Below are 24299 nucleotides of genomic sequence, written 5' to 3'. Positions count from 1 at the left end.
CTACTCCACTTCCTACAGAATATTCAGTTTTAAAAAGATGTCTCCCATCCAAGTACTAACTTGATCCATTTCTAAAATTATCTTGTAAATTCTCACAGTATCACAAGCAGAAGAGTGTATAGCTACTATTGTGGCCTAACAGTACCCCATCACCCACAACCATAATATTGAAAGCATTTCTGCTTACCATTGTTGTTTGCAAACAGTGTCACTAGTGTCTTCTTAGCACTGTCACTATTTTGAGCCCCACTGCTACTGACCGATGTAGCTGTAGAAAGATTACCTCCTATGGATGCATGGGCAACAATCGGCAGAGGGGCAGAAACAGGCTGCAGACTCACTGAAACTGCCAGAAAGGAATTTCATAGTCACATTTACAAAAATAATACGCAGACACTAGTGTTTGCAGAGATGCCATAACAGCATGCTACTTGAGCATACTGCTATTGCATTACATGAAGTAAAATTTGTAGTTTCACGTATCCTATTTTCTTATCCCAGTATTTCCTGCCAAGCAACATAAGCAAGAAAAGTCATTTGACCCATTCAAGGCCATTGTTACTTATTTGCTTACATAGATTATTCTCCATCCCCTAGTGAATAATTTTCTCCTTGCTAATGCCACTCTGCCTGCCACAAAAATCTCCCTCTAGTTTTGCTTTCGCAAAAAGAGCATGAAGAAGCAGGTAGCACCAGAAGTGGCAGAACTGCACCCTTCCTGTGGGAGGCACTACCTTATTATCCTACTCACCTATCAACATATACCCAGCATCTACTAAATTGAGGTTTCTTGTTAAAGCCACCGGTTTTGAATTCTTTCCCAAATTTCCAATGCCAACAAGATACAACAAGCAAATAGTCCAAAGAAGTAAAAAAATTAGCTGCCAAGAACACCTCCAGAGCACCATATAACAGGATAAGAACTTAGGTTCACAATAGTTAAAGATGGAAGAAGCCAACTACCCCTATTTTTTCATCTTAGCCAAAAGGACAAGAAAAAACAATTCAAATGGTCAAACAACAGACTAATTTATTAAATAGGCTAGTTTGATCCACCAACCCACACAACTAGGAAAGGACTTAAAAACTCCACAACCCACACCAGACTCAAAAATTCTGGATGAACCAGAATAGTGAATAAATACTTTTTTTATTTTATTCATGTTACATCTACTCTTGAATTTTAAATCAATTATCATCTAGTGATGATTACCCAATTTCAATATGTATTACTTCATACACATGTTCATAACATGTTGTTCATATTTATGATTCATCATTCTTATGCAAGACCTAGATTGGAATATTAACATTTAGTAAGGATGTTAAGGAAAGGGTATTTTGTATCAACTACACAATTAGTCAATAAGGGGAGGCTCGCTCCGTGACTGCTGCACCTCTTCATTTTTCAAAGTAGTAAGAACCCGGCAGCTCTTACTACGTTTAAAAAGCAGAGGCACAGCAGTCCTGGACCCGCATAAGCTCGCACTGGATCCAGCAGCCCCTGTTCACGGCAGCCCAGCTGGAAATTCCATCAACTACTCGATTAGCTGATCAATTGCAATTGAACATCTCTAATCACCAGTACTGCTCCTGCAGAGCCATACGAAACCTCTGTTCATCGTTACATAACAGGAATTTCTAATTGTGCAGAAAATTAATGTTTTAATATATTTATTTTTTAACAACTAAGTATTTACTGAACAGAACATAACTAATCATTGTAGTTTCCCTTTAAGAATAAATAATATGCTACATAACATCCGCATATTACATAGCTCTATGCTAAAATAGCTTATTACCTGTGGCAGTTTTATCAACTGAATTATAATCTTCAACAACTGAATCTTCAATCACATCACTGATTTTCTGCCATGGCTCCAGCTCCTCCTCCTCACATTCCATAAAAAGGTCGGTGTCTGCCATCCTGTAAAAGGGAGAGAGGAAAGACCTTTATCGGGTGTTGTGAAAACTAGGTTTCGGCAAACAGCAAAAGTCTCATAAGACAAAGAATCCTAATTCCAGATCCAGTAGTAATGTCCATTATTTTTTCACTGGAGTAGAGGAAAAAAAATGTGAAACTTGGAACTACAAATTAAATTTTAAAACAAGAAAGAAAAAGTAATTCACATACCACTCAAAATGGATGTTTGTTCCCATTTCAAAAAGAAAAATTGATTTTACCTTAAAACATCAGAATATCAAATCTTTATTTTTCTGTTTCAGTATTGTCAACCAGAAGTTCTGACATCATCAGTTCCCAGGGGGTGCCTTATGCTCTGTTCCTATTTCGACCCTTTCCCCAAGCCTTAACACCCACCCCGCCTCTTCCCACCCCATTCAATCTCTTCCTGCCCTAAATCCTTCCTTTTCCTATACAGTGCCTCCTGCATGCCGCTGAATAGCTGATCACAGCCGGCAGAGGTGTTGGCAGGGATGAGGAGGAGTTGATCAACAGGGCTGCAGATAGCTGAGCACTATTTTTTTCTGTGGTGGGTGCTCTCAGGCCCAGAAGACTTGTGGAGTCAACACCTATGCAGCCAATCCTGAAAGTTCAAAAATCGAGACCCAGAATCCCCAAAATCAATTTTTTTTTTAAATCAGGAGATTTACAAAATAATTATTTTGGTCTACTGTTTTTGAGCACTCCTTTATCACACAGTATGTGTGTAACAACTGCAGGCTGAACACTTCGATTTTAAATGCAAACACAAAAATGTGGGCCTCTCATCCCCAATTTCCCCCCATTGCTGCCCACAGTCCTTTCCAGCTCCCCACTAGCAGACTTTCACAACCACTAATTCCCTGACAGGCTCCTCCTATAGCATCTCTGTCCCCAGCAGGCTTTCTTGTAAGCAAAGAGTTCCACATGTTGATTATAAGGTAGTTTTGAAAAAGTAGATTACCTGTTATCAGTCTTGTAATAACTGTCTTTCCAATTCACTGAATGATTTTATACTATGAGATTCAAACAGAAATGCCTAATTCATCTTCTCTGCACCACTCATTATTTTCTATACCTCTATCATGTTTCCTCTTATCTATATTTTGTCTGAATTAAACAATCCCAACCATTTCAATCTCTCCTCATGTGGCGCGTTCTCATTCACGCTAATAATTTTTGTCACTCTTCTCTGAGTTCCAATTTCTTCTACATCTTTTTGAGATAGGGTGACCAGAATTGATTACAGAGTATAGCTGAAGATGTACCATGGAGTGTTCATCCAAATAGTTTGTTTGCTTTTTGACCAGCACTGGCCATCAGAGAGAAGTTCTTACTCAGATGTCTACAACAACATCCACATCTTTCTCCTGTGTGGTTATATTTAATTTAGTGGCATATAGGAGTACAATGCTAATACTACAGATTGTACATTTTAAGCTTGTTAACTAAACATTTAGACTATCAAACCAGTATTAAAACAAGATGGAAATGGTTTTACAGTTTTTGATATTAACCTCTAGAGTTATAATAAATATCTCTGCTTAGAAGGCAAGACAAGTGTCAGGATTAGGCCTCTAAAAAGCTGGGTTTCATTATTACTGTTCAGTTCTAGGGATGTGAATGACTAGTTGACTATTAGTGGACACACTGGTCAACTAGTCGCTCCCCCCTCCTTGCTACCTCTATCACAGGGGTGGGCAATAATTTTTGACGGGAGGCCAAGATTTTGGAAAGTGGTCAAGGGCCACACACTTCCATGATATTAATGGAGGAGATACAGGGTCTGGGATGGAGTTGGGTGTAGAAGGGAGCTTGGGGTAAGGGATTGGGGTGTAGGAGGGAGACTGGAGTCTGGGAGGGAGTTGGGATGAATCAGGCAGTTGTGACCTAGGGTAGGGGAGTGGAGTGCAGGGGTTTGGGATGTGACCTAGGGTAGGAGGGGATTGTGATCTGGGGCAGGAGATTGGGGTGCCAGATCTGAGAGGGGTCTGGGTGTAAGAGGGTTTGGGTATGTTGAGTGGGGAGGGAGCAGAGAACTGAGGCAGGAAAGGGCTTGGGTGCCAGAAGCAGGCTGTAGCCCAGAGACTTACTTGCCAGCTGCCAATCTAGCCTGTCCACCTGCTGAGCTTAAAATGTTTCCCAGGCTGCCTGCCTGCTTGCTGGGCCATGTGGATCATGAATAACTGAGCCCAGGAGAGGGGGCGGGATTCTTTTTAGCTGCCAGTTATTCCAACAAGCAGCTCCTATTGGCCGGTTTCTGACAGAAACTGGACTATGGGAATATGCTGGGGGCAGGGTAGCTCCTAAAACTCCCCCCCCCCCCGCCCTCCAGTTTTAAAACAGAAACAGAGCCCTGCCAACTGCATTTTTGCATGGCGTGCGGGGCAAACTGGGGAGCCTGCCTGAGGCTCCCTGCTGCGTCTGCGGACCGGATCTAATGGCTTGGCGGGCCATATTTTGCCCAGGCCCGCTCTATCAGAAAGAGGCAGCAAGGGGGGTGACAGGGGGAAAAGGAGGGGGTGCTTCAAAGCAGCAGCGCCGCATGCAGCCCAGGACCAGACCAGGGCCAGCTGGGGGTTGCACGCAGCATTTCAAAGCATCAGTGCCACATAGCGCCCAGGTCAGCTGGGGACTCAAAGTCCCCAGCTGACCCTGGGCTCCATGCGATGCTGTTTTGAAATGCTGCAGGGAGCACGGGGCCAGAGTGAGACTGCTTGAGTCCCCCTCTGGTCCCGTGCTCCCTGCAGCGCTTTCACCTTTGAAGTGTAGCAACAGCCCTGTAGCTGCTGCTTCACTTCAGAGTTGGAGGTGCCCTTATCAACTAACTGAATAGTTGATGCAAATTGCATCGACTATTCAATTACCCAATTCATCTAAATTTAACATCCCCATTCAGTTCTACATATAGGACTCCAATAAGGCTTTCTACTTTGATACCACTCAAGCAATTGGGCCAGAGAAAATGAAAGCATCTTTTTTGTAGAACTAACTCTGCACTGTTTCACAGAGGAGGAATTAGCAGTTTCTGAGCTTCATCTTAACATGTGGCTCACCCCCAAAAAATCAATTAATTGAATAGCATGTTTAGGCCAAGTCTACAGCTGTAGCTGTACAGCTATAAAATTGCTCCTGGAGCTGCTGCTAGTAAGAGCGCTCCCCCATTAACATAATTAAACCACTTCAACAAGCGGAGTCAGTGGGAGAAGCTCTTCCACTGCCACAGCACTATGCACACTACACTTATGCTGGCAAAATTCATACTGCTTGAGTGAGGGAGTGTCAAATCCCTGACATTAGTTTTGTTGACATAAGTGGTAGTGTAGACATGGCCTAAGTTAGATAAATCTTTGACACAGACTAGTTATTTCAAGAACTGTATTGCATTTGTTAAAAAATAAACTAGAGATTTTATAGGTTACCGTGAAAATTTATTTCCTAATCTACAAGACTGTTGTATTGATGTAACCTATCAAGGGCTGAAAGCAAAAGAAGTGGCAGTTATGTAGCATAGCTAAATGAGACTTCACACTTTCAGAAAGAATTTTTCTCCTTTTGATTATGTTTTGGTGGAAGAGGAGACTGTTGTGATTGCATTTTGTCATCTCTACTACCATTTGACAGCCATTAAATCTGATGAGAAACATTTTGAGACAGATTGGCCAAAGTAAACAGTTGACAATAAAAGACAAGCAAAAAAATAATCTAGCTCATTTACAGACAATATGTGTTATCAATAGCCACGGAAACAGAGCTGACCAGAATGCTTAAATACAAATCTAGATTTTCATTAGCTTGTTGTTGTAAGGCAATTTCAATTGTATACAATATACATCTATTAAGCAATCATAGTGGAACTAAACTGTAAATGGAAGTCAGATCAGCAAGCTACAGTCATTTTACTATTAAAAACAAATAAAGTTCTAACCAAACAAAAGTATCTCAGGCCTTAACTCAGTCTAAAATAATTGTCTAAACAAGAATGGCTTTTAATGCATCCAAATACTCAGCCATGATTGCTTATGAGTATCTGTTTGCTGGGTGGTATTGATGGATCACAGACCTGGCTGGGGTCAATGGGTGTACTAAACACTCCATTTGGGCTAAACCAGGGGAGTCCAAACTTTTTTCCAAAGAGGGCCAGATTTGATGAAGTGAACATGCGTGAGGGCTGACCATTTTGCCTGACATTCTTTGAACCATTAAAATTAAATGCAAATTAACTATTTTATGCAAAGTTTATTGCAAACGGCATACTTTTCATTTCGTCACATGGATGACAAATCTAAACAGGTGTTAAATCACTCTGCCTTTCATATCTGAAGGCCAGATGAAAAAAAAATCCAGTAAACTGAAATATATGTCAGGAACATTGTAAAGTACATTACATATTATTGGTAATAAAGGTTGTCTGTCAACTTTTAAGTTCAAAAAATATGAACAGGAACATAACACCAAGTATACATGTTGTGTCCAAATAAATTTATAACTGATTTAGACCAACTGACATTAACTGAGATTTACAATGTATTCATCTCAATACATATGGATTCGTTGGGGGCCTTAAAAGATAGATATTGCCAAATTACCTGTGGGGCCGTATTAAACCGGAACATGGGCCGCAATTGGCCCGCGGGCCGGACTTTGGACATGCCTGGGCTAAACGATCCTTTGTTTACTATTGACTGAAACAATGGAAACCATCACTTGTAAGTTGGAGCAGCATGGCAAGCCTGGACAGTGACTGGAAAATGCTGGCTCCGAGGTCTTCTTGGGCTGATAAATGCAGGAATTGAGCATTGCAGTAGGTACTGAAAGGCTGTGTCTACACTGGGCCACTTATTCCGGAAAATCAGCCGCTTTTCCGGAATAAGCTGCGAGCTGTCTACACTGGCCCTTGAATTTCCGGAAAAGCAACAATGCTATACTGTACAAAATCAGCCGCTATTCCGGAAAAACTATTCTGCTCCCGCTCGGGCATAAGTCCTTATTCCAGAACACTGTTCCAGAAAAGGGCCAGTGTAGACAGCCCAGTAGTCTTTTCCGGAAAAGCGCGTCTACATTGGCCACAGACGCTTTTCCAGAAAAAGGACTTTTCCGGAAAAGCAGCCTGCCAATGTAGACGCTCCTTTTCCGGAAAAACTGAAAACAGAATAGTATTCCGTTTTAAGAATTTCCGGAAATTCATGCCAGTGTAGACACAGCCAAAGTGTCTAAGCAGACACTCTCTGAAGTAACAAAGTGCATTTAAAATCAGATCAAAGATACCTGACTTCAACATCAATTTCTCCTAAAAGAGACAACCCTCAGAACCCTGAAATTTGGCTACATGAGTAAAAAAGGAGTAACAATACTGACTTGATTGGGACTTTTTTTTTTTTTAAAGATTGAGTAGTAAGCATTTGAACCAACTCCATAAAAGTCAGATGAGTGAAGTTATACACAAATGTTTGCAGAACTGAAGCCTAGACTATACACAAGGAAACACTGAGCTATGGGATACAACAAATCTTCTATTGATACATTAAAAAAACCAGAGAAATTCAAGAGAGTTAGGTTGTTAGGGCAACATAGTGGTATATGGTTAAGCATGAAAATCAACTTGGGGAAAGTACTGAACCATTTTATCTTTTAATATTAGTTTATGGACCTGATTAGAAGCTTAACTAGGTCATATACAGTTTTATTCAGAATAGCAGTGTCCCTGTTTCTCCCCATTTTCTGTCTGTGTGATGGCAGGGTGCTGAAGGAGACAAGCTGTTGCACAATGACTAGGGGTGTGTGCATCCTCTGAATAGCTTTCTTTTATCATTCTTAAAACATATGTTTACACATATATAATAGGGATGGAATAGTAAAGTGGATTATCCAATTAACCAATAAGCAAAAGCTTATAGGTTAATGCTATAGACTACATGCATTTCACTTGCCCCCTCTCCCTGCCAGTAAATTTTTTAGCAGGCTAGTCAGCAGCCTGGCTCTGTCCTGACTTGCAACTGGTCCAGTACCTACCCTTGCTGCAGCTCTGCATTTAAAGTGTATTAGGAGCCGGCTGGGCAGGCAGCCCAGCTCAGCTTTGGCTCTCATTGGGTCCAGGAGCTCAGACCTGCCCTAGACAGGGACTGCTGCCACCCTATGCTGCTACCTCTTTCTCAGAAGCAACAGCACAGAGCAACAGGCAGCTGGTCCACAAGGGGAGCTGGTTTTTAAACTGGCTCCCCTCGCAGACCAGCCCCCAACTGGCACCCCGCGGTGCTATCTCTGGTATAGAGGCTGCCAGCCCTGCCCCCGGGGAGAATAGAATAGTCAACTAACTAAAATTTCATGAGGTTACTCAACTATTCAATTAACCGATATATAACATCCCTTGTATATAAAAATATAATCAGAAGTAACAACTCTTTGCAAAACTGATAGGCGTTAAACCTGAAACAAATCTGTTAATACGAAACAGACTGTCATTACATACTGTGAGAAGTTTACATGGCATATATCTGTGTGAGCATTTTTTTTTTTAAGAAAAAAAAAGTGCAAAATGCCAACTGGCACTTGGCATAAAATGTAGTGTTCATATCCCATTGGGCACGGGGAGATCTAAAGAACAGGATAACATTTCAGGATTATAATTTTTCATTATCAAGGACACAGATGCCAAGTTTTGTGCAGATCCGTGCATGACATTTTATTCAAATTAGTTAAGTAGATAATTTGCATGTTAGTATACAACAGTTTTGAAAATACTGTATGAATTTAGTGTTCAAGAAAAGTGCTGGATTGAGACTAGATTTCCTTTACAAGGTTTCCCAAGGAGAGAAGCAGTTGTGAGGAGCCCTATGGCTCCTGGGTAGCAGGGGAATTGTGGTGGTTGCTATAGCCTGCCATGTCTTACAAGAATTATTCAAATAATTAAAGGTTTTGCAGACTGGGCCTTTACTCATCACACCTACTTATGATTTTGAGCTTTTTTGGTCTTAATTTCTTTCTCTTTTAAGAAAATAATGGTTTACTTTATAGAATACAGGAGCACTAGACAAGTATGTTAAATTACATGCAAAAGACAGGTCATAACTCCACAAGGAGGTATGTAAAAGAAAAAGAACAGAATGAGGATCCGAAATTGTATACATTCATCAACAAAATGGCTACTGCTGCTTTACTTGCATATCTAGCAAATAACAAGCAAGGGAATTTAGTAGCTGTTGCCAGGAGATTCCATATTAAGGAAAATGATCAGTTCCCCCTAATTGTTCACTCTTTTTTCTCCTGCCAGAATGAACAAAAAGTTTATAAATATAACATACTCCTACAGCCAAGTTATTCCAATTTAGAACAACCAAATTCCTTCATATATGTTTAAGTACATGTCCGTTCAGTAATCCTGTTATTACATATGTGCACTGAACTCTTACAAATGTATGCTTAAAAGAAGCTTAGTCAGTGAATAAAAAACCTGGTAACCAAGGGGAAAATACGACAAATGAAGTCTGATAATGGTCAAATAAATACTAGAAACAAATCCAGGGAAAAACTATTTTTCGTAAGTAAATTATTCTGTTGAATTATATCACCTCTTCGATTTCTATTCTTTAAGTATCACTACAGAACACTCATCACCATAGTATCTGAGTATTTCAGAAATATTACTAGTGTATTTATCTCAACAATCCCAGAAGTAGGGAAATATTCTCCTCCGTTTAAAAATGCTAAGGCTCAAAATGACTTGCCAAATATTCCACAAGAAGTCTTTGGCACAGTCAGAAATAAAATCCAAGTCTCTAAAAGTCTCGTCCAATGCATCAGCTACAAGACCAAAGTGCCCCTCATTCAAAACAAGAACCATTTGTGGATAAGGAAATACATCCTGACAAATAAAACAAAAGAAGTCTCTGTAGCATCTTTTAAGCTCTGCATAGTGGGGAAAATAAGATTCCATCTGTCCTAAATGCCATTTTCTCTCTCATTTGGTACAAATTTATATTACATTTGAATTCCAAAAACATGAGCTAGGTCTATGCTTGTTTCTAGTAGGTCATTGTCTTAATTAACCAATCCCTGAATATTTATGATTTTAAACAGCCATCCTCTTAGAAACATCTAGAAAAGAATTTCATGCAATTTTTTTTGGATAAAGCTCCTCTGAGATGATAAAAGAATGGCGACACATAAAACAGTAACCATTTGTCTGGAGTCAGATTACTCTGTATTAAATAAGCAACAGTGCCTAGACATTACATTGATGGGCACTTTATAAATATTTAAGACAGACAGATCTGTAAACTAAAGTATGCATGGCATTACTATCCAGTAAGGTAAAAGCTATGCAGTTTAAAATTACACTGAGGAAATCTTTCCACACATTATTAAGAATACATAATTCAACACCTCATAATTATTCAAAAGACACCAAGACAAAATACTAAAGAGATTGTAGCTACAAGCTTCCTTTGACACTAACTTGCATTAAGTGCATGATATTTCATCTGTTCATATCAACTCAACTAAGAAAATGTCTTCTTTCTTCTACAATGTAGCAGCTTTGTTTTTCATAGCTTTGATCTTGAATATTTTTTGTAAGTAAAAAGCCCTTGCTCAATAAAATGATTAATCCCAGTGATAAATACTCTACTTTTAGCTTTTCAGCTCATAGCTGGCAGATTGCTTGCTTGCAAATATGGATGCCAAAAAAAAAAAAATGCTAAATATACTACAAGAAATAAAACATTTTAGATACATCTCTCTCTGCTGTCAGTTGAAACGTGGGAAGAGACCTTTATGGTGCTGAAAGCCAGTGTTTATTAATTATACATAATGAATTGGCACTAATACAAAATATGGCCCCTTTGGTTTATGTGGACAAACATGGCTCATATTCATCTTTACCACAAGGAAAAAAATAATTAAGCCAATGGTCATTATGCTCTTGAATTAAAAAGGTTATCATTTGATTATACATTCTGCTAAAACAACTACCTTCACTGATGCAGAGCCAGCAATAAAAATTGAATCTGCATCCAAATAGATCACCCTAAATTTGAAAAAAGTCTTTTTTTAACTCTTCTCATGTTGCAGCAAAAAGCAGCTTGCTTGTCTCTTCTAATTTCAACCTAAATTTTGCATCTGATCCAGGCGCCAACTATATTTATTAATTAATGAACTGCCATCCTGCACAATTAGATAGATATAAAATGTAACAATTATGAACTGCCATTTTTCTCCAGAAAGCTTGACAAAACATCTAGAAAGAAGAAGTTTTTCATTTTGGTTTAAAAATTAAGAGATATTTTTAAACCTTCAAAAAGTATCTCACCAAACAAAATTCAGTTAATTCAAATCCTATCTCCAAAAAAGGCCATAAATTAAGAAGTTTTACCTTAGCATAACTCTATTAACTTCAAAGAAGTTAGTAGGGATTTATACAGATCTAAGTAAATTAAGAGAATCAGGTCCTAAATGTGTTCCATTATCAGAAGAAGCACCTGTGTGTACTGGAGTCTACATGACAGCTGTAGAATAAGACAGCTGTAGTTCTCTGAAATATCTAATTTACAGTATTTACTGTTTCCCTCTCAAGTCTATATTACTGAACACAAAATAAGTTATACCTCTTTCCCATCTCCCTCAAACTTTTTAAAGGACTGACTGCAAATTCAAGATTCCATCTACAGTGTTCTTGAAAGCTGCATGACAGGACATGCTATTGGTGCATAAGCTTTAACAAAACTTTATCATTTAAAAAAAATCTACATAAATGAGCACTAGTTAGGCCACAGTTGATGGCCCACTTTCTGCTAAATAATGACATCATCTCTGACACAGGCAGTCTTGGGGCAGAATATCAGACCACAAGTGAATTTCCATCCTACTATATACATGGTTAAAAAACAATTTTATTTTAAAATTAAATCATAATTTTGTACATAAATAATGCCATTTAATTAATTATTGTAATTTCTGGAATAATCCTCACAACATCCAAATGAAGTAGGGAAATATTTTTATAATCATTTTACAGATGGGGAAAACTGAGGCAAGGAGATGTGAATTGACTTGCCCAGGATCAAATATAGCAATTATATAAAAGCATTAAGGAGAATCAAGGAGCTTGACCTTCTGACCCCGCCCACTCCAACAACTAGTTAATACTGCCTCACAAAACATAAAACCCTCATTATTAAAAATAGAATCAAACCATAATGGAAACAGATTTCCAGTCTGTGACCTTTCAGCGCCATTAAATTATTAATTAAGAATGCAAATTATGCCATTTTAAACAACATTCACCACCACACATGCTCACAAATTTGGATTTTAATTAAAAAAAAAAAACTTTATTTACTGTGGGTATGTCTACACTGCATTCCTCTTTCGAGAGAGGAATGCAAATGCAGATGAACAAAATTGCAAATGAAGCACGAATTTGAATTTCTCACGCTTCATCTGCATAATCGCGTCCAGCCACTTTTTCAAAATACCCTATTTCGAAAAAAGAAATGCTGTCTAGACGTGGTTATTTCGAAAGAAAGGGTAATTTCAAAGGGAGGGTATTCTTTTGAAATAACCACGTCTAGACAGCGTTTCTTTTTTCGAAATAGCGTATTTCGAAAAAGCAGCCAGACACGATTATGCAGATGGAGCGTGGGAAATTCAAATCCGCGCTTCATTTGCAATTTTGTTCATCTGCATTTGCATTCCTCTCTCGAAAGAGGAATGCAATGTAGACATACCCAAATACAATGAACACGGTCAGAAGCACTTGACTTCATGTGAATTTACAGGGCATATGATGACGGCAGATATCTATGCAAATATTGGGCTATAGTATTTTTAATTTATTTTTTAGACAAAACTCTGCAATGATTCCAATGGGGATATCATGCTCATAGTCCACTGTTTGCAATTTCAGAGTGAATGTCCATTATGGAAATAATACTAAAACATGGCTCACCTATGAACCCTGATTTACAAGTCCAGATTTATTTCTCCCCAAGGAATATAGCAGGATAATTTTACTGTGATAATAAGGGACTGAGATCTGCATGTTTTAGACAAAATATCCATTGAAGGCAATTGGCCCTACATCACAGCTTTATGCCAACGAAGGTGAACTAGCGCAAGGACACAAAGAACAGGCAAAAGGAGATTTTTGCAACCTCGCTAAGGCTCTCAGCCAGGGAGCATTCTGTGACGGGGACAGAAGAGGAAATATGTCAGAAGCAGGTGCCCAGCACACACCTGTGGTCTGATGATTCTGTGCCTACAAAAATGCCCACAGGGCCACTGAAACTGATGCACGATTTTTTATACCAGTCTGGATTTGCTACCAAAATCTTAAGATGAGAGCACTTATAATATATCCCAGCTAACATTTCAGTCCCACCCCCAACTCTACTGTTTTTCTCTCAGTATGAAAAAAAATCTGCATTAATATGTAATGGCCAATTACATTTTCATTCATTTACTAAAAAAACAAGATCAGGTGGACCTGAAAACAAAATAATTGTTTTTAAGAAGGAACCCCCTCACCTGAAAAACAAAATGAAAACCCTAATGCCTCACACGGTTCTTTATCAAGGAAAATTCTAGATATAAATGGAATGTATAAATGTATCAAAAGTCAGTTGACCTTTTTCCTCGAAGCACCCCTCTTCTCTCTATCCAACCTCCTTTCTTGCCCTCATACACTCCCATCATCTAAACGGTCAACCTGTTTCTTGTCTTCTGTGGGTCATCCCCCTATTTTGATTGTAAGCATTCAGCAACAGGGAACGTATTTTATTTTATCTTTGCAAGAGCTATGATAGTTGACAACAATTAAATAACATAATAAATTAATCCCATGATTAGGACAGGACACATTCCTCTGCTATTGAGACAAACCCTGCAATTTTTACTCTGGCAAAATGCCCACTGACTTCAAGGCGTAATATGCCAAGACAGCATATTGTATATAAAATTATATCAGACTATGTATTAGTTGAAAAACAAAGGATCAGTAAGAAGTTTTCTATGATGCTTTAACTGTTGATATGAGTATTTTAATCATTTTACAGCACCTTAGATGAAATAAGTCAGGGAACAGAGTTGTTAAGATAAGAATCAAACAAGCCTAGGGTAGGGGTGGGCAATAATTTTAGGAGAGCCACTTCAAATTTTTGAAGTGGCCCCAAACCACACCGGAAGGGGCAGGGCCAGGACACTTTCATGCGCCCCCGCCTACAGACTGATTGGCCGGGGGTGAGGGAGTGTGTTCTTTGCTGCCACTTCCCCCCTAGAGAAAACTGCCAGCTGTTCTCAACAGCTGGAGGTTCCCTCTAGGCACCCACCCACTAGTGGGAGGAGACTTCACACACTCCCCTCTCCCCCCGCCCTCAGATCAATCAGGGCTGGGGGAGTGCCTGAAGTCTCTCATGCCCTGCCCGGGGTGGTGCAGTGCCTACGGTGAGTTGGCAGTTCACTCGTGGCACCACGCACCCCTTGCAAGGCAGGAGGTGCACTCCCTCCGAGCACTCCCCTGCTCCCAGTCCGATTGATCGGGGGGGGGGCGAAATCTCTCACTCTCTGTGCTCGCCCTGCAAGGCGCTTACTGTAAGAGCCATCAACCCCTGGCAGGGGAGGCCGATTGGCATGGGGGCGGAGGAGAGGCAGGCCATCCGCAGGTCAGATCTGGCCCACAGAGGCTCTCTTGCCCACCTCTGGTCTAGAGCAAGGCAAATTTATTTTTCATTGGCTGAGGTGGTTCATTTCAGTTCACTGGCTATCAGGATTACTTTAAAGCAAGGGTGGGGAACCTTTTTTGGGTCAGGGGCCGCTGACCCACAGAAAAATCATTCGGGGGCCACACACAAGTGAGAAGCAAAGAAAAAAAAAACATGACTGATGAGGAAGCTCCTCACATTCCCCTTGCATCCCAGAGGTTAGAGGGGCCCAAGCTAGTAGAGTTTATGTGCTCCAGCCCTGTGGGGGGATTGCAAGGGAACTGAAGCACCAGCATGGGCTCCCCAATGCTGGGGGGAGCCCTGAACCCCAGGGGCTGGATCCAGACGGGCCAGGACTGCATCCTGCCCCTGCGCCTGAGGTTCTCTACCCCTGCTTTAGCGAGTATATTAAAATGTCTACAAATGTTATCACTTTGGGATGCTACATGTTTTATTAAAGATTTTTCAGTGCATAATACCTATTAATTAAAATGTATTACTGCATGTTAAATTATCTGCTCTTACATTGTGAACTGCAAATGAAAAAAACGTGTTTAACTTGCTTTCTGTTATACATGTGCACCTAGACTAGCATTATAATATTGGGTTTTCATAGAAGAGATCCGGGGTATGGGAGAATCTTCCTGGGAGACTGGGCCTGCCCATGAGCTTCAAGTTCTTGTAACATACTCATCACTTTTGGCACTGATCTTGCAAATGACTGTGCAGGAGGAGCCTGCCTTCCCCACAAGGCTCTTTGTGGATTCAGGGGTCTAGTTATATGGACCCAGAGTCTGAGCATTTGTGATGCTCATATATACCAACAATGCATCCATATATACACACATGCAAGTATATATGGGGAAAAACAAAGACAGTGGATAGCAGGATTTGAAATGAAGAAGGGCCATTAGTTTCAAATGCCTGCAGGATGTCCCCCAAAAGGAGCAGCAGGCCTGTGAGAAAAATTAACTTGATGAAGACTGGTGATAGCAACTGCTGCCAAGTTCATAAAGCAGAGAGCTTGGTGTTGGTGCACATGGGATGTTCATGTCTGTACCTAATCCCCACATATTCTTCATGCCAGAACCCAGCAAAACAGAGTAAACAGAGGGCAAGTTAAAAAGTGCCCTAATATCAGGTGTCCAATGTTTCTCAGACATCCACTCTGAAAGGGGGAAAATAGTAGGCAAGCAAAAGGGGAGTCACTCCCTCCAAGCAGCAGGGAAGCCATGGCTTCACCTTGCACTGGGAGGAATGGCAAGCACGTTCTGGGGACCTCCAGGTTCACTGAGATGTCAGGCACAGGGAAGTCACACTCACCTCATAGACAGAAGCTGCTGGCACGCTAAGGAAACTCCCACCCACTCTGGGGAGCAGCCAGGGCCAGCTTGAGCCATTTCTGTGCCCCAGGCAGCGGGCATGCAATGCATGTGTGACTCTGCCCCCCGGGCGCATGGCGCACCGTACAGCTGCAATTGAGTGTGCAGCGCCTGATTGCAGCTCTAAGGGGCGGTGTGGCCCACAGCCCCGGGCATGTGGCGTCTGATGGCAGCTCTAAGGGGCGCCACGCACACAGCACCCCTTACAGCTGCCATCAGGTGCCCCGGGCAACTGCCCAGCTAGGCCCCCCCCCTTAATCCAGCCCTAGGAGCAGCAAGTATGCCAAGGGCAACTCCCCCCTCCCCCATTAAGGTAGTACCCTCTGGGAGTGACAGCCATGCCGATCAACTCCTCCTTTCTCTGAGGAGAGCAGCAGGCAGCCCAAAGGGATCATTGGGGTGTGTAGGCAAAAAATGGGGCTCACTGTGGAGGTCGGGGGGGGGAGCAGCAGGAAGGCCAAAAGCCCCCCTCACTCTCAGATGGGCAATGAGGTGGACTCCCCCTCGCGTTCATTTTCATGAAAGAGGATGGAGATAACACCTTTCCCACAGGAGTAAAAACAGGCTAGTTTCCATTTACTGTGGCTGCTTTGGAAGAAAGGTAGAGAAAATAATCCCTGTGCCCAACATGGCCGCCCACCCAGCAGCAGCCCTTGGAAAGGGGTGGGAGCAAGGAGACAGAAAAAATGCGATCCTGCTCCCCGCAGGGCCGGGCACCCAGCAGGAGGGTAGCGTGGGAGGCACTTTGCGACAGCTCAGGGGTTGCTCTGTGCAGGGTTTAACCCCGTTATGTTCGTCTCCAGTCGAGGGAGGGAGGTGAAGCGGAGGGAGCAGCCAAAGCCGCCTCACTCCTCCCCCTCAGCGAGAGGAGGGGGTATGCGGATCACTCCGCCTCCCCAGTCAGCGAAGGCGGGCGAGCGAGCGAGCAGATATTCCGCCGCCCAGCGGGAACAGCTCCTCCCCCCTCCCCTCAGCAACCCCGATCCCTCCCTCCCACACCGGAGCTCGCGCTCCCTCCTCCCTCCCCGCTCGGCGCGTCTGGCGGCCGCTTTGTGTACGGCGCGCGCTGCCCCCCCCACCAACCCCCACCCGCTCCCAGACCCGGGCGGTTCGAACCGGTTCCAACGGCCACCGCCACCCGCATTCTTGTCGTGCGCGCGCGCCACGAACCTCTTCCTCCCGCCCCTTCGTATCGCCCCCCCCCCCGGTTGATTCTGCAGCGTCCGCCTCCCCCACCTCCACATAACGGACTCGCGCCAACTCACCTTTCTCTCCGTCTCCCGCCGCCGCCGCCTCCTCAGACGAGCTTGGCTCGCTCGCACACGCTCTTAAAGTGATACGCACCCCACACAACCTCTTACAGGGAGAAATGGCCGGGAGGGGAGGGTAGGTTGCATGAGCTCCCCCCCCAGTATTTTTGCCCCTCCTTCCCCCCAAAAAAAGCTGCAGGTTGATACACACAGAAAGAACCAACAGACACACACACACACACACAAAAAGGAGACCGGGCCGGCGGAGGGATACGGTGACGTCATTTCCTCCTCAGCTCCAACGCTGTCCTCTGATTGGTTGACTGGGGTGACATCACTGGGAGCCAAGCGCAGCCTACCTTGTCATGGGGAAGTTTGTCTGAGGCACAATTTTGGGGGGGATTCTCTGGGAGGGAGGCTGGTTACAGAAGGGGATTTTTTTCTTAGGTTGACCCCACTCCCACATGTCCAGAAATAGCTGAGAATAGGGAGAATTGGGAGGGAGGGACCCAAGGGCTAGCCAACGCCGCCTTTGAAGGGCCTGATGGCGAGCAGGTCTGCCAGGCTTGGACTACTTCATGGAGGCCAAATAGTCAATAGTCCAAGACAGTTTCCAGTGTATCCTAACTTTTCCTACAGGTGACAAAGGGCATTTGGAGTCAGGACTTGAACCCGTCATCTGCAGTGAGTATTGGCTTTGGCGTGCCTAGCAACATGGCTGGGTCTCAAACCCATCACCTGCACCAGTTACTGGTAGGGTTGCCAGATGGTTTAAACAAAAATAGCGGACACACTTGAGATGACATCACAGTCTACATTACATCTTATTTAGAAAATACCGGACATTTATATTTTCTCATTTATATTTTTTCAATTTGTTTCCCAGACGGAAAACTCAAATACTGAACTGTCCGATTCAAAACCGGACACCTGGCAACCCTAGTTACTGGCTTTGGCATGGTTAATAATATGGCTGAGTTTCAGCTCTACCATCTGCACCAGTTATTGGCTCGGCATGGCTAGCAGCGTGACTAGGTCTCAAACCCATTCCCTGCACTAGTTATTGGCTTTAGCATGGTTAATAATAGGGCTGAATTTGAACCCACCACCTACACCAGTTATTGACTTGGCATAGTTAATGATATGGCTGAGTCTCCAACCTACCATCTGTACACGTTATTGGATTTGGCATGGTTAATTATATATGGCTAAGTCTCAAACCCACCATCTGCAACAGGTATTGACTTTGGCATGGTTACCGGTATGACTAGGTATCACAGTTTCCAGTTTCAGTGGGCATAGGTTTTGGAATCATTAGCAGTGTGACAAAGTCCCAAACCCATCTGCAACATAGTTCATTATATGGATAGGTCTCAAACCCAGTTGCTATGATAGGTATCAGCTTTGGCATTATTAGTGACATGGCTAGGTTTCAAATAGATAACCTGCAGTGAATACTGGCTTTGGCATAGTTAATAATACGGTTAGGTTTCAAACCCACCACCTGCAGAGTTGGTAAGCAAAATGGGTAAATCTGGAACCAAGCCCACCACCTGCAGTAGTTAATGGCTTTTGGGTGGTTTGCAATGTGGCTGGCACTAGAACGCCCCATCTGCAAGATACAATGTTATAATAATAATTTGTTATTTGTAACATGGTTGGGATTCAAACCTGCCACTGGCAACTTTTATCCTCCTCCCACCTACATTACTGGTGTAGCCACAGGATTCAAACCTATCACCCAAAACAGGTAAAGGTTCTTTGATGGCTAATGATGTGGTTGGGATTAGACTCTGGAGCCTCCAGAGGGTACAAGTTTTTTGTGGTTAGCAATGTGTCTGCAACTTCAAGGTACACTTGTAGCAAGTAACCCCTTTTGGTGATTCGTGACATGGCCAGAATCTGAACCACGTTTAGTCAATCAAGATAAAAAGTCATTATCAATAGCTATTTTGGGGACTCCGTGATAGGAGGTGTAGTTAAAAATATGGTCTTGTATACTCCCCATAAACACCATAACTCCATCAGTATTTGGCACTAATTTCTTTCCTCACTGGCAGTTTGAGCAGAGACCAAGGAATAAATGGACAATGGAAATTGAACTCCTTTGCTATCCTCCATGGGGAATTGTTGCAGGACAGAACTCAGGCACATTGACATGTGGATGAGGAAGTGTATAGGAAATCTGTAGATGCTGCCTAAGTGGATATACAAACCCTTTTGAGCAGGAATCTTAAGCACATGCCTATATTTGAGTATTAATCCCAAAATACTTATTGAGACAGCTCAGACATTAAAATTAGGCACTTTCTTAAGAATCTTACTAGATAGGCACCATAGACTTTTGATTTCCAGCAGACTTAATCAGTAGCTAAAATTCTCATAAAGACATAAAATGTTTTAAATCCTTAATAATCATAATCACATTTATAATTAATAGATACATTTAAAAATCATCAGTAATTTAATAAGCGCACACAGTTACAAAATGAATGACAGTATGCTTAATTGATAATAGATGTAACAGTAATCAAATCATATGCATTTTTCTTAATTACATATTAAACAGGTCATTGTTTTCCATGTATTAATACTGAAGAATAACGCATTATTAACATAATAATTATTTTGTATAATAGTAAAGAGTTCATTTATATATTTGTTAATCACTATTAATAAATAGCTATTCACATCATCAATGAATGTTAAAAACATTATCTTAAGTTTTCTCACAATACTCCTGTGAAGTTGTTGAATAATAGTCTGCCCAAATGGGCCAAGAGGTATTAACCCTGTTGCTAGCATGTTATTTATTATCCTGGAGTTTATTAAACATGTATGTTCATCCTCTGTAAAAGCACAATGAATTACCAGTCATTTTTACCAGCTCACACTATGCATCAGATTAATCAACCACTTATTGATAGGAAGTGTTTGCATATAACCTGTGTATCACTTCTCTGCAATTTAAAGTTCCAAATTTCTGCTGGGGTATTTCCATTGGTGTCAACAATAGTAGTAATGTGCATTTGTTTGTTTATTTGTGCTGCAGTAGCACCAAGAAATGCCAGTCATGGTCCTTCCCCCCACTAAGTTATGTGATGTAGAAAAGAATCATTTCATGAAAGGCCAGCAATTTTCATTTGCTTTTTCCATGAACATTTCCTGGAACTAGCTGCATGAAGAGTGAAATATTTAGGAATCAAAAATTAAAAATACTTCCTTTAAGTTAATTATTATCATTGCTAGTCTACACTTAGAAATGAAAATGTTAATAAAAATGGATCAACATGGAATTCAGATATTATTAAAACAGAATTAAAAATGACAAATAACAATAAGTGGTAACTACTTAAAAATCAACATCACACCAGCAGAATTGATTTGTCTATTGCATTTACAATATTTCTTAGAATAGAAAACAGTAGGATTCACTATGACCTCTCTCTTAAACCAAAGTATACAATTAAAATATCAAATTAAAGATCAGCCTAAAAATCTGGACAAAAAAGAAACAGAGGATTTAATTGTATTAAACCACCTCATTACTGGCAAGTTGTTTAAAACTGTATGATGGGTATACGTGAAACAAAAGGGAAGCCAATGCCACTTTAGGTAATGCATCAAATCTAAGATTTCCTGTTTGCCTCTGTGCTGCACAGTAGGCTGCTCAGAAATTCACCATGATAGTAGAGTTAGGATTCAGATTTTCATGCTCCAAAAGCTCAAACATCTGTCGCTTAGAATGAGGGAGAATCTTTTTCAACTATTATCTGTGTAGGGGTTATAACATACAACTGATGACTCCTGATTATTCAGCACAGAACAAATAGCACACAAACACTGTTAATTTATATCAGAGGGGTAGCCGTGTTAGTCTGAATCTGCACAAACAACGAGAAGTCCTGTGGCACCTTATAGACTAACAAATTTATTGGAGCATAAGCTTTCATGAGCAAAGACCCACTTCGTCAGATGCCTTATTTTGTTGAATTCACGCATCTGACGAAGTGGGTCTTTGCCCATGAAAATTATGCTCCAATAAATCTGTTAGTCTGTAAGGTACCACAGGTCTTCTCGTTGTTTATACTGTTAATTTAGGCATAGTGTCGATTTTGGATTTAGGACCTACTAAAAAATAAAATGACCCAGTAGACTTACTATTAAATGTATCAATTTCTTAAGAAAAAAATTAACTATTTCTCTTAGAAGTCACAGAAGGGTAGCCTAGTTAGTCTGTAACCTATAAAAAAAAAGTAGTTCAGTAGCACCTTTCTTAGAGTTGGTCTTCATAGAAAGATGTGTGAAAGCAAGGTCCAGGTGTGTCAAGTAACCTTGACCTTACTATGACATTGCTAGCATGGGTGCATTGTAATGCCTTTTAATACAATCGAGCAGGTTGAGATAGACACCCCAAACTAAACTTGACATATTTGTCTAATGTACTCTAGTCCTTAAATTATGGTTTAGCAAAAGTATGAGTGACACAGCAGAGATTAATTAATACATCAAACTAGCTGTTCCAAAGATAGTAAATTGGAGCATTGTGTTTAGCTTCTGCAGTCTGCCAGTTTTCCTGGATGCCTGCCATGTAGGGTTTTTGCCATGAGTCTAAAATTGGAACCACCTGCAGTTTGGTTGGTGTCAAGGCAAGAACTTAAAAGGTTTCAGCATGTGGTTTCCTAACCACTGAAAAAGTCATTGTAAGTGTGTAGTATAGCTTGAAATGGAACAACAGACAGCTTTGCTACATCAGTTGACAATTTTTTTCCACAACATATAGTCTAGGGCTGACTGGAAGGATCAGTAAAAAGGTCCACAGATCTGAATTTGACACGTGGGATTATTATGATTTTGTTATTTGGATTCAACAAATTTATTGAACACATCAGGATTTGCTGGTTTAGAACTTTAAATAGGCACATTTAAATAAGCAATTCAAACATTTTACTTCTGACTAAAATGTTTTTCCTACTGTAGTCTCAGTTCAGCAAGATTATTAAGTATGTGCGTGACTTTAAGCATGTGGATTCCACTGGCAATCTAAAATTTATAATTAACAGATTAGAGGCAAATTTTCCCTTTTATGTTAGGCATTTGTCAGTACAGTACTTCGAATATAGTCAGATTCACTATTCCCTTTTTGTTCTTGAGCTGCTATTTTCTCTCTACCCATGAAGCTGGATTCATACATGGGATCCAGAATGATTTCATTGAGATTTCTTGAAAGTTTAAAGCTATGTGTTCTAGTATATGGTACATAATTTAGAAGTCTTAAACATAAGAACAGTCATACTCAGTCAGACCAAAGATCTGCTTATCCCAGAATCCTATGTTCTGAGACGGGCCAATGCCAAGTTCCCCAGAGGGAATAAACAGAACAAGTATTCATCAAGTGATCCATCCCCTGTTACCCATTCCCAGCTTCTGGCATACAGAGGCTAAGGATGCCATCACTGCCTATTTTGGCTAATAAGCATTGATGGACCTTTCTTCCATAAATTTAAATTTAAAAACTTTGTCTTTCTTTCCTTCCAAAGAAACATTAAAATAAATGCCTTCATCTTTCTAAAATATGCATCCCTAACCACCATAGGAAGCATCTGAGAGACAGCATTCATCTTTTGAAAAGAAACCAATAGCAAATGAAATTTAATGTGGATAAATTTAAAGTAATGCACATTGGAAAAAATAACCCCAACTATACATATAATATGATGGGGGCTAATTTAGCTACAACTAATCAGGAAAGAGATCTTGGAGTCATTGTGGATAGTTCTCTGAAGACGTCCACGCAGTATTCAGGGGCAGTTAAAAAAGAAAACAGGTTGTTAGGAATAATTAAAAAAGGGATAGAGAATAAGACAGAGAATATCTTATTGCCCTTATATAAATCCATGGTATGCCCACATCTTGAATACTGCATACAGATGTGGTCTCCTCATCTCAAAAGAAATATATTGGCATTAGAAAAGGTTCAGAGAAGGGCAACGTAAATGATTAGGGGTTTGGAACAGGTCCCATATGAGGAGAGATTAAAGAGACTGGGACTTTTCAGCTTGGAAAAGAGGAGACTAAGGGGGGATATGATAGAGGTCTATAAAATCATGAGTGGTGTGGAGAAAGTGAATAAGGAAAAGTTATTTACTTGTTCCCATAATATAACAACTAGGGGCCACCAAATGAAACTAATGGGTGGCAGGTTTAAAACAAAAGGAAGTTCTTCACACAGTGCATTGTCAATCTGTGGAACTCCTTGTCTGAGGAGGTTGTGAAGGCTAGGACTATAATGGGGTTTAAAAAAGAAGTAGATAAATTCATGGAGGTTAAGTCCATAAATGGCTATTAGCCAGTATTGGTAAGGAATGGTGTCCCTAGCCTCTGTTTGTCAGAGGATAGATATGGATGGCAGGAGAAAGATCGCTTGATCATTACCTGTTAAATTCAGTCCCTCTGGAACACCTGGGATTAGCCACTGTCGGCAGACAGGATACAGGGCTAGATGGACCTTTGGTCTGACCCAATATGGCCATTCTTATGTTCTTATGTTCTAATTACTTTACCCCACAAGATTTGGATTTCTACCTGTCAGAATGTACCTTAATATTTTGCATGATCAGATCCTAATACTTCCCAGCCATATTAATTTGTTTACCTTAATCCCTAAATACATTATTTGTTATTCATTTACATTTCCAAGATACAAAAATATCTGAATTGTTAATTCTTGGTAAAAATAAAATTTTGATTAAGAATTGTTTAGTTTATATATATAGATTCCCCAATCCAAACTTCCATGATTTTTAAATTTTCAGGAATAATGTTCCTTGGATTACTCGCTTATTGATGAATTATTACTTACTGTTCTTTAGTATGTCTGTGTAACAACAGAATTGTTAGAATAAAGGGGAAAAATGCAGTCTGCTACGCGTTCTAGCACCAGACATGCTTTCTGTATCTGATGGTGAACGACTTCTAAAAGTTTCAGAGGAGTGGCAACTAGTAGTAATACTAACTTATGTACTTGTGA

General features: G+C 40.9%; 1 protein-coding gene across 4 annotated transcripts in view; it reads right to left on the bottom strand.

Annotated features, from left to right (window-relative positions):
- POGZ (pogo transposable element derived with ZNF domain) overlaps positions 1-17545 on the bottom strand; it is a 73769-nt gene extending 56224 nt beyond the window's left edge. For 3 of the 4 annotated variants that reach the window (XM_075907458.2, XM_075907459.2, XM_006113947.5), the window contains exons 1-3: positions 17285-17545; positions 1803-1927; positions 188-346 (exon numbers count right to left, since the gene is read on the bottom strand). In XM_075907458.2, coding sequence (XP_075763573.1) covers positions 188-346; positions 1803-1926 — 283 coding nt within the window. In that variant the 5' untranslated portion in view covers position 1927; positions 17285-17545. The remainder of the gene's footprint in view (positions 1-187; positions 347-1802; positions 1928-17284) is intronic. The other variant, XM_014568971.4, reaches the window with a different exon arrangement.
- Between the last annotated feature and the right edge of the window lie 6754 nt (positions 17546-24299).

The sequence above is a fragment of the Pelodiscus sinensis genome, chromosome 22 (genome assembly GCF_052426305.1).
Source record: "Pelodiscus sinensis isolate ZL-2025 chromosome 22, ASM5242630v1, whole genome shotgun sequence".
NCBI lineage: Eukaryota > Metazoa > Chordata > Testudines > Trionychidae > Pelodiscus > Pelodiscus sinensis.
Note: the sequence above shows the minus strand (reverse complement) of the source record. Positions and strands in the feature narration are given on the sequence as shown.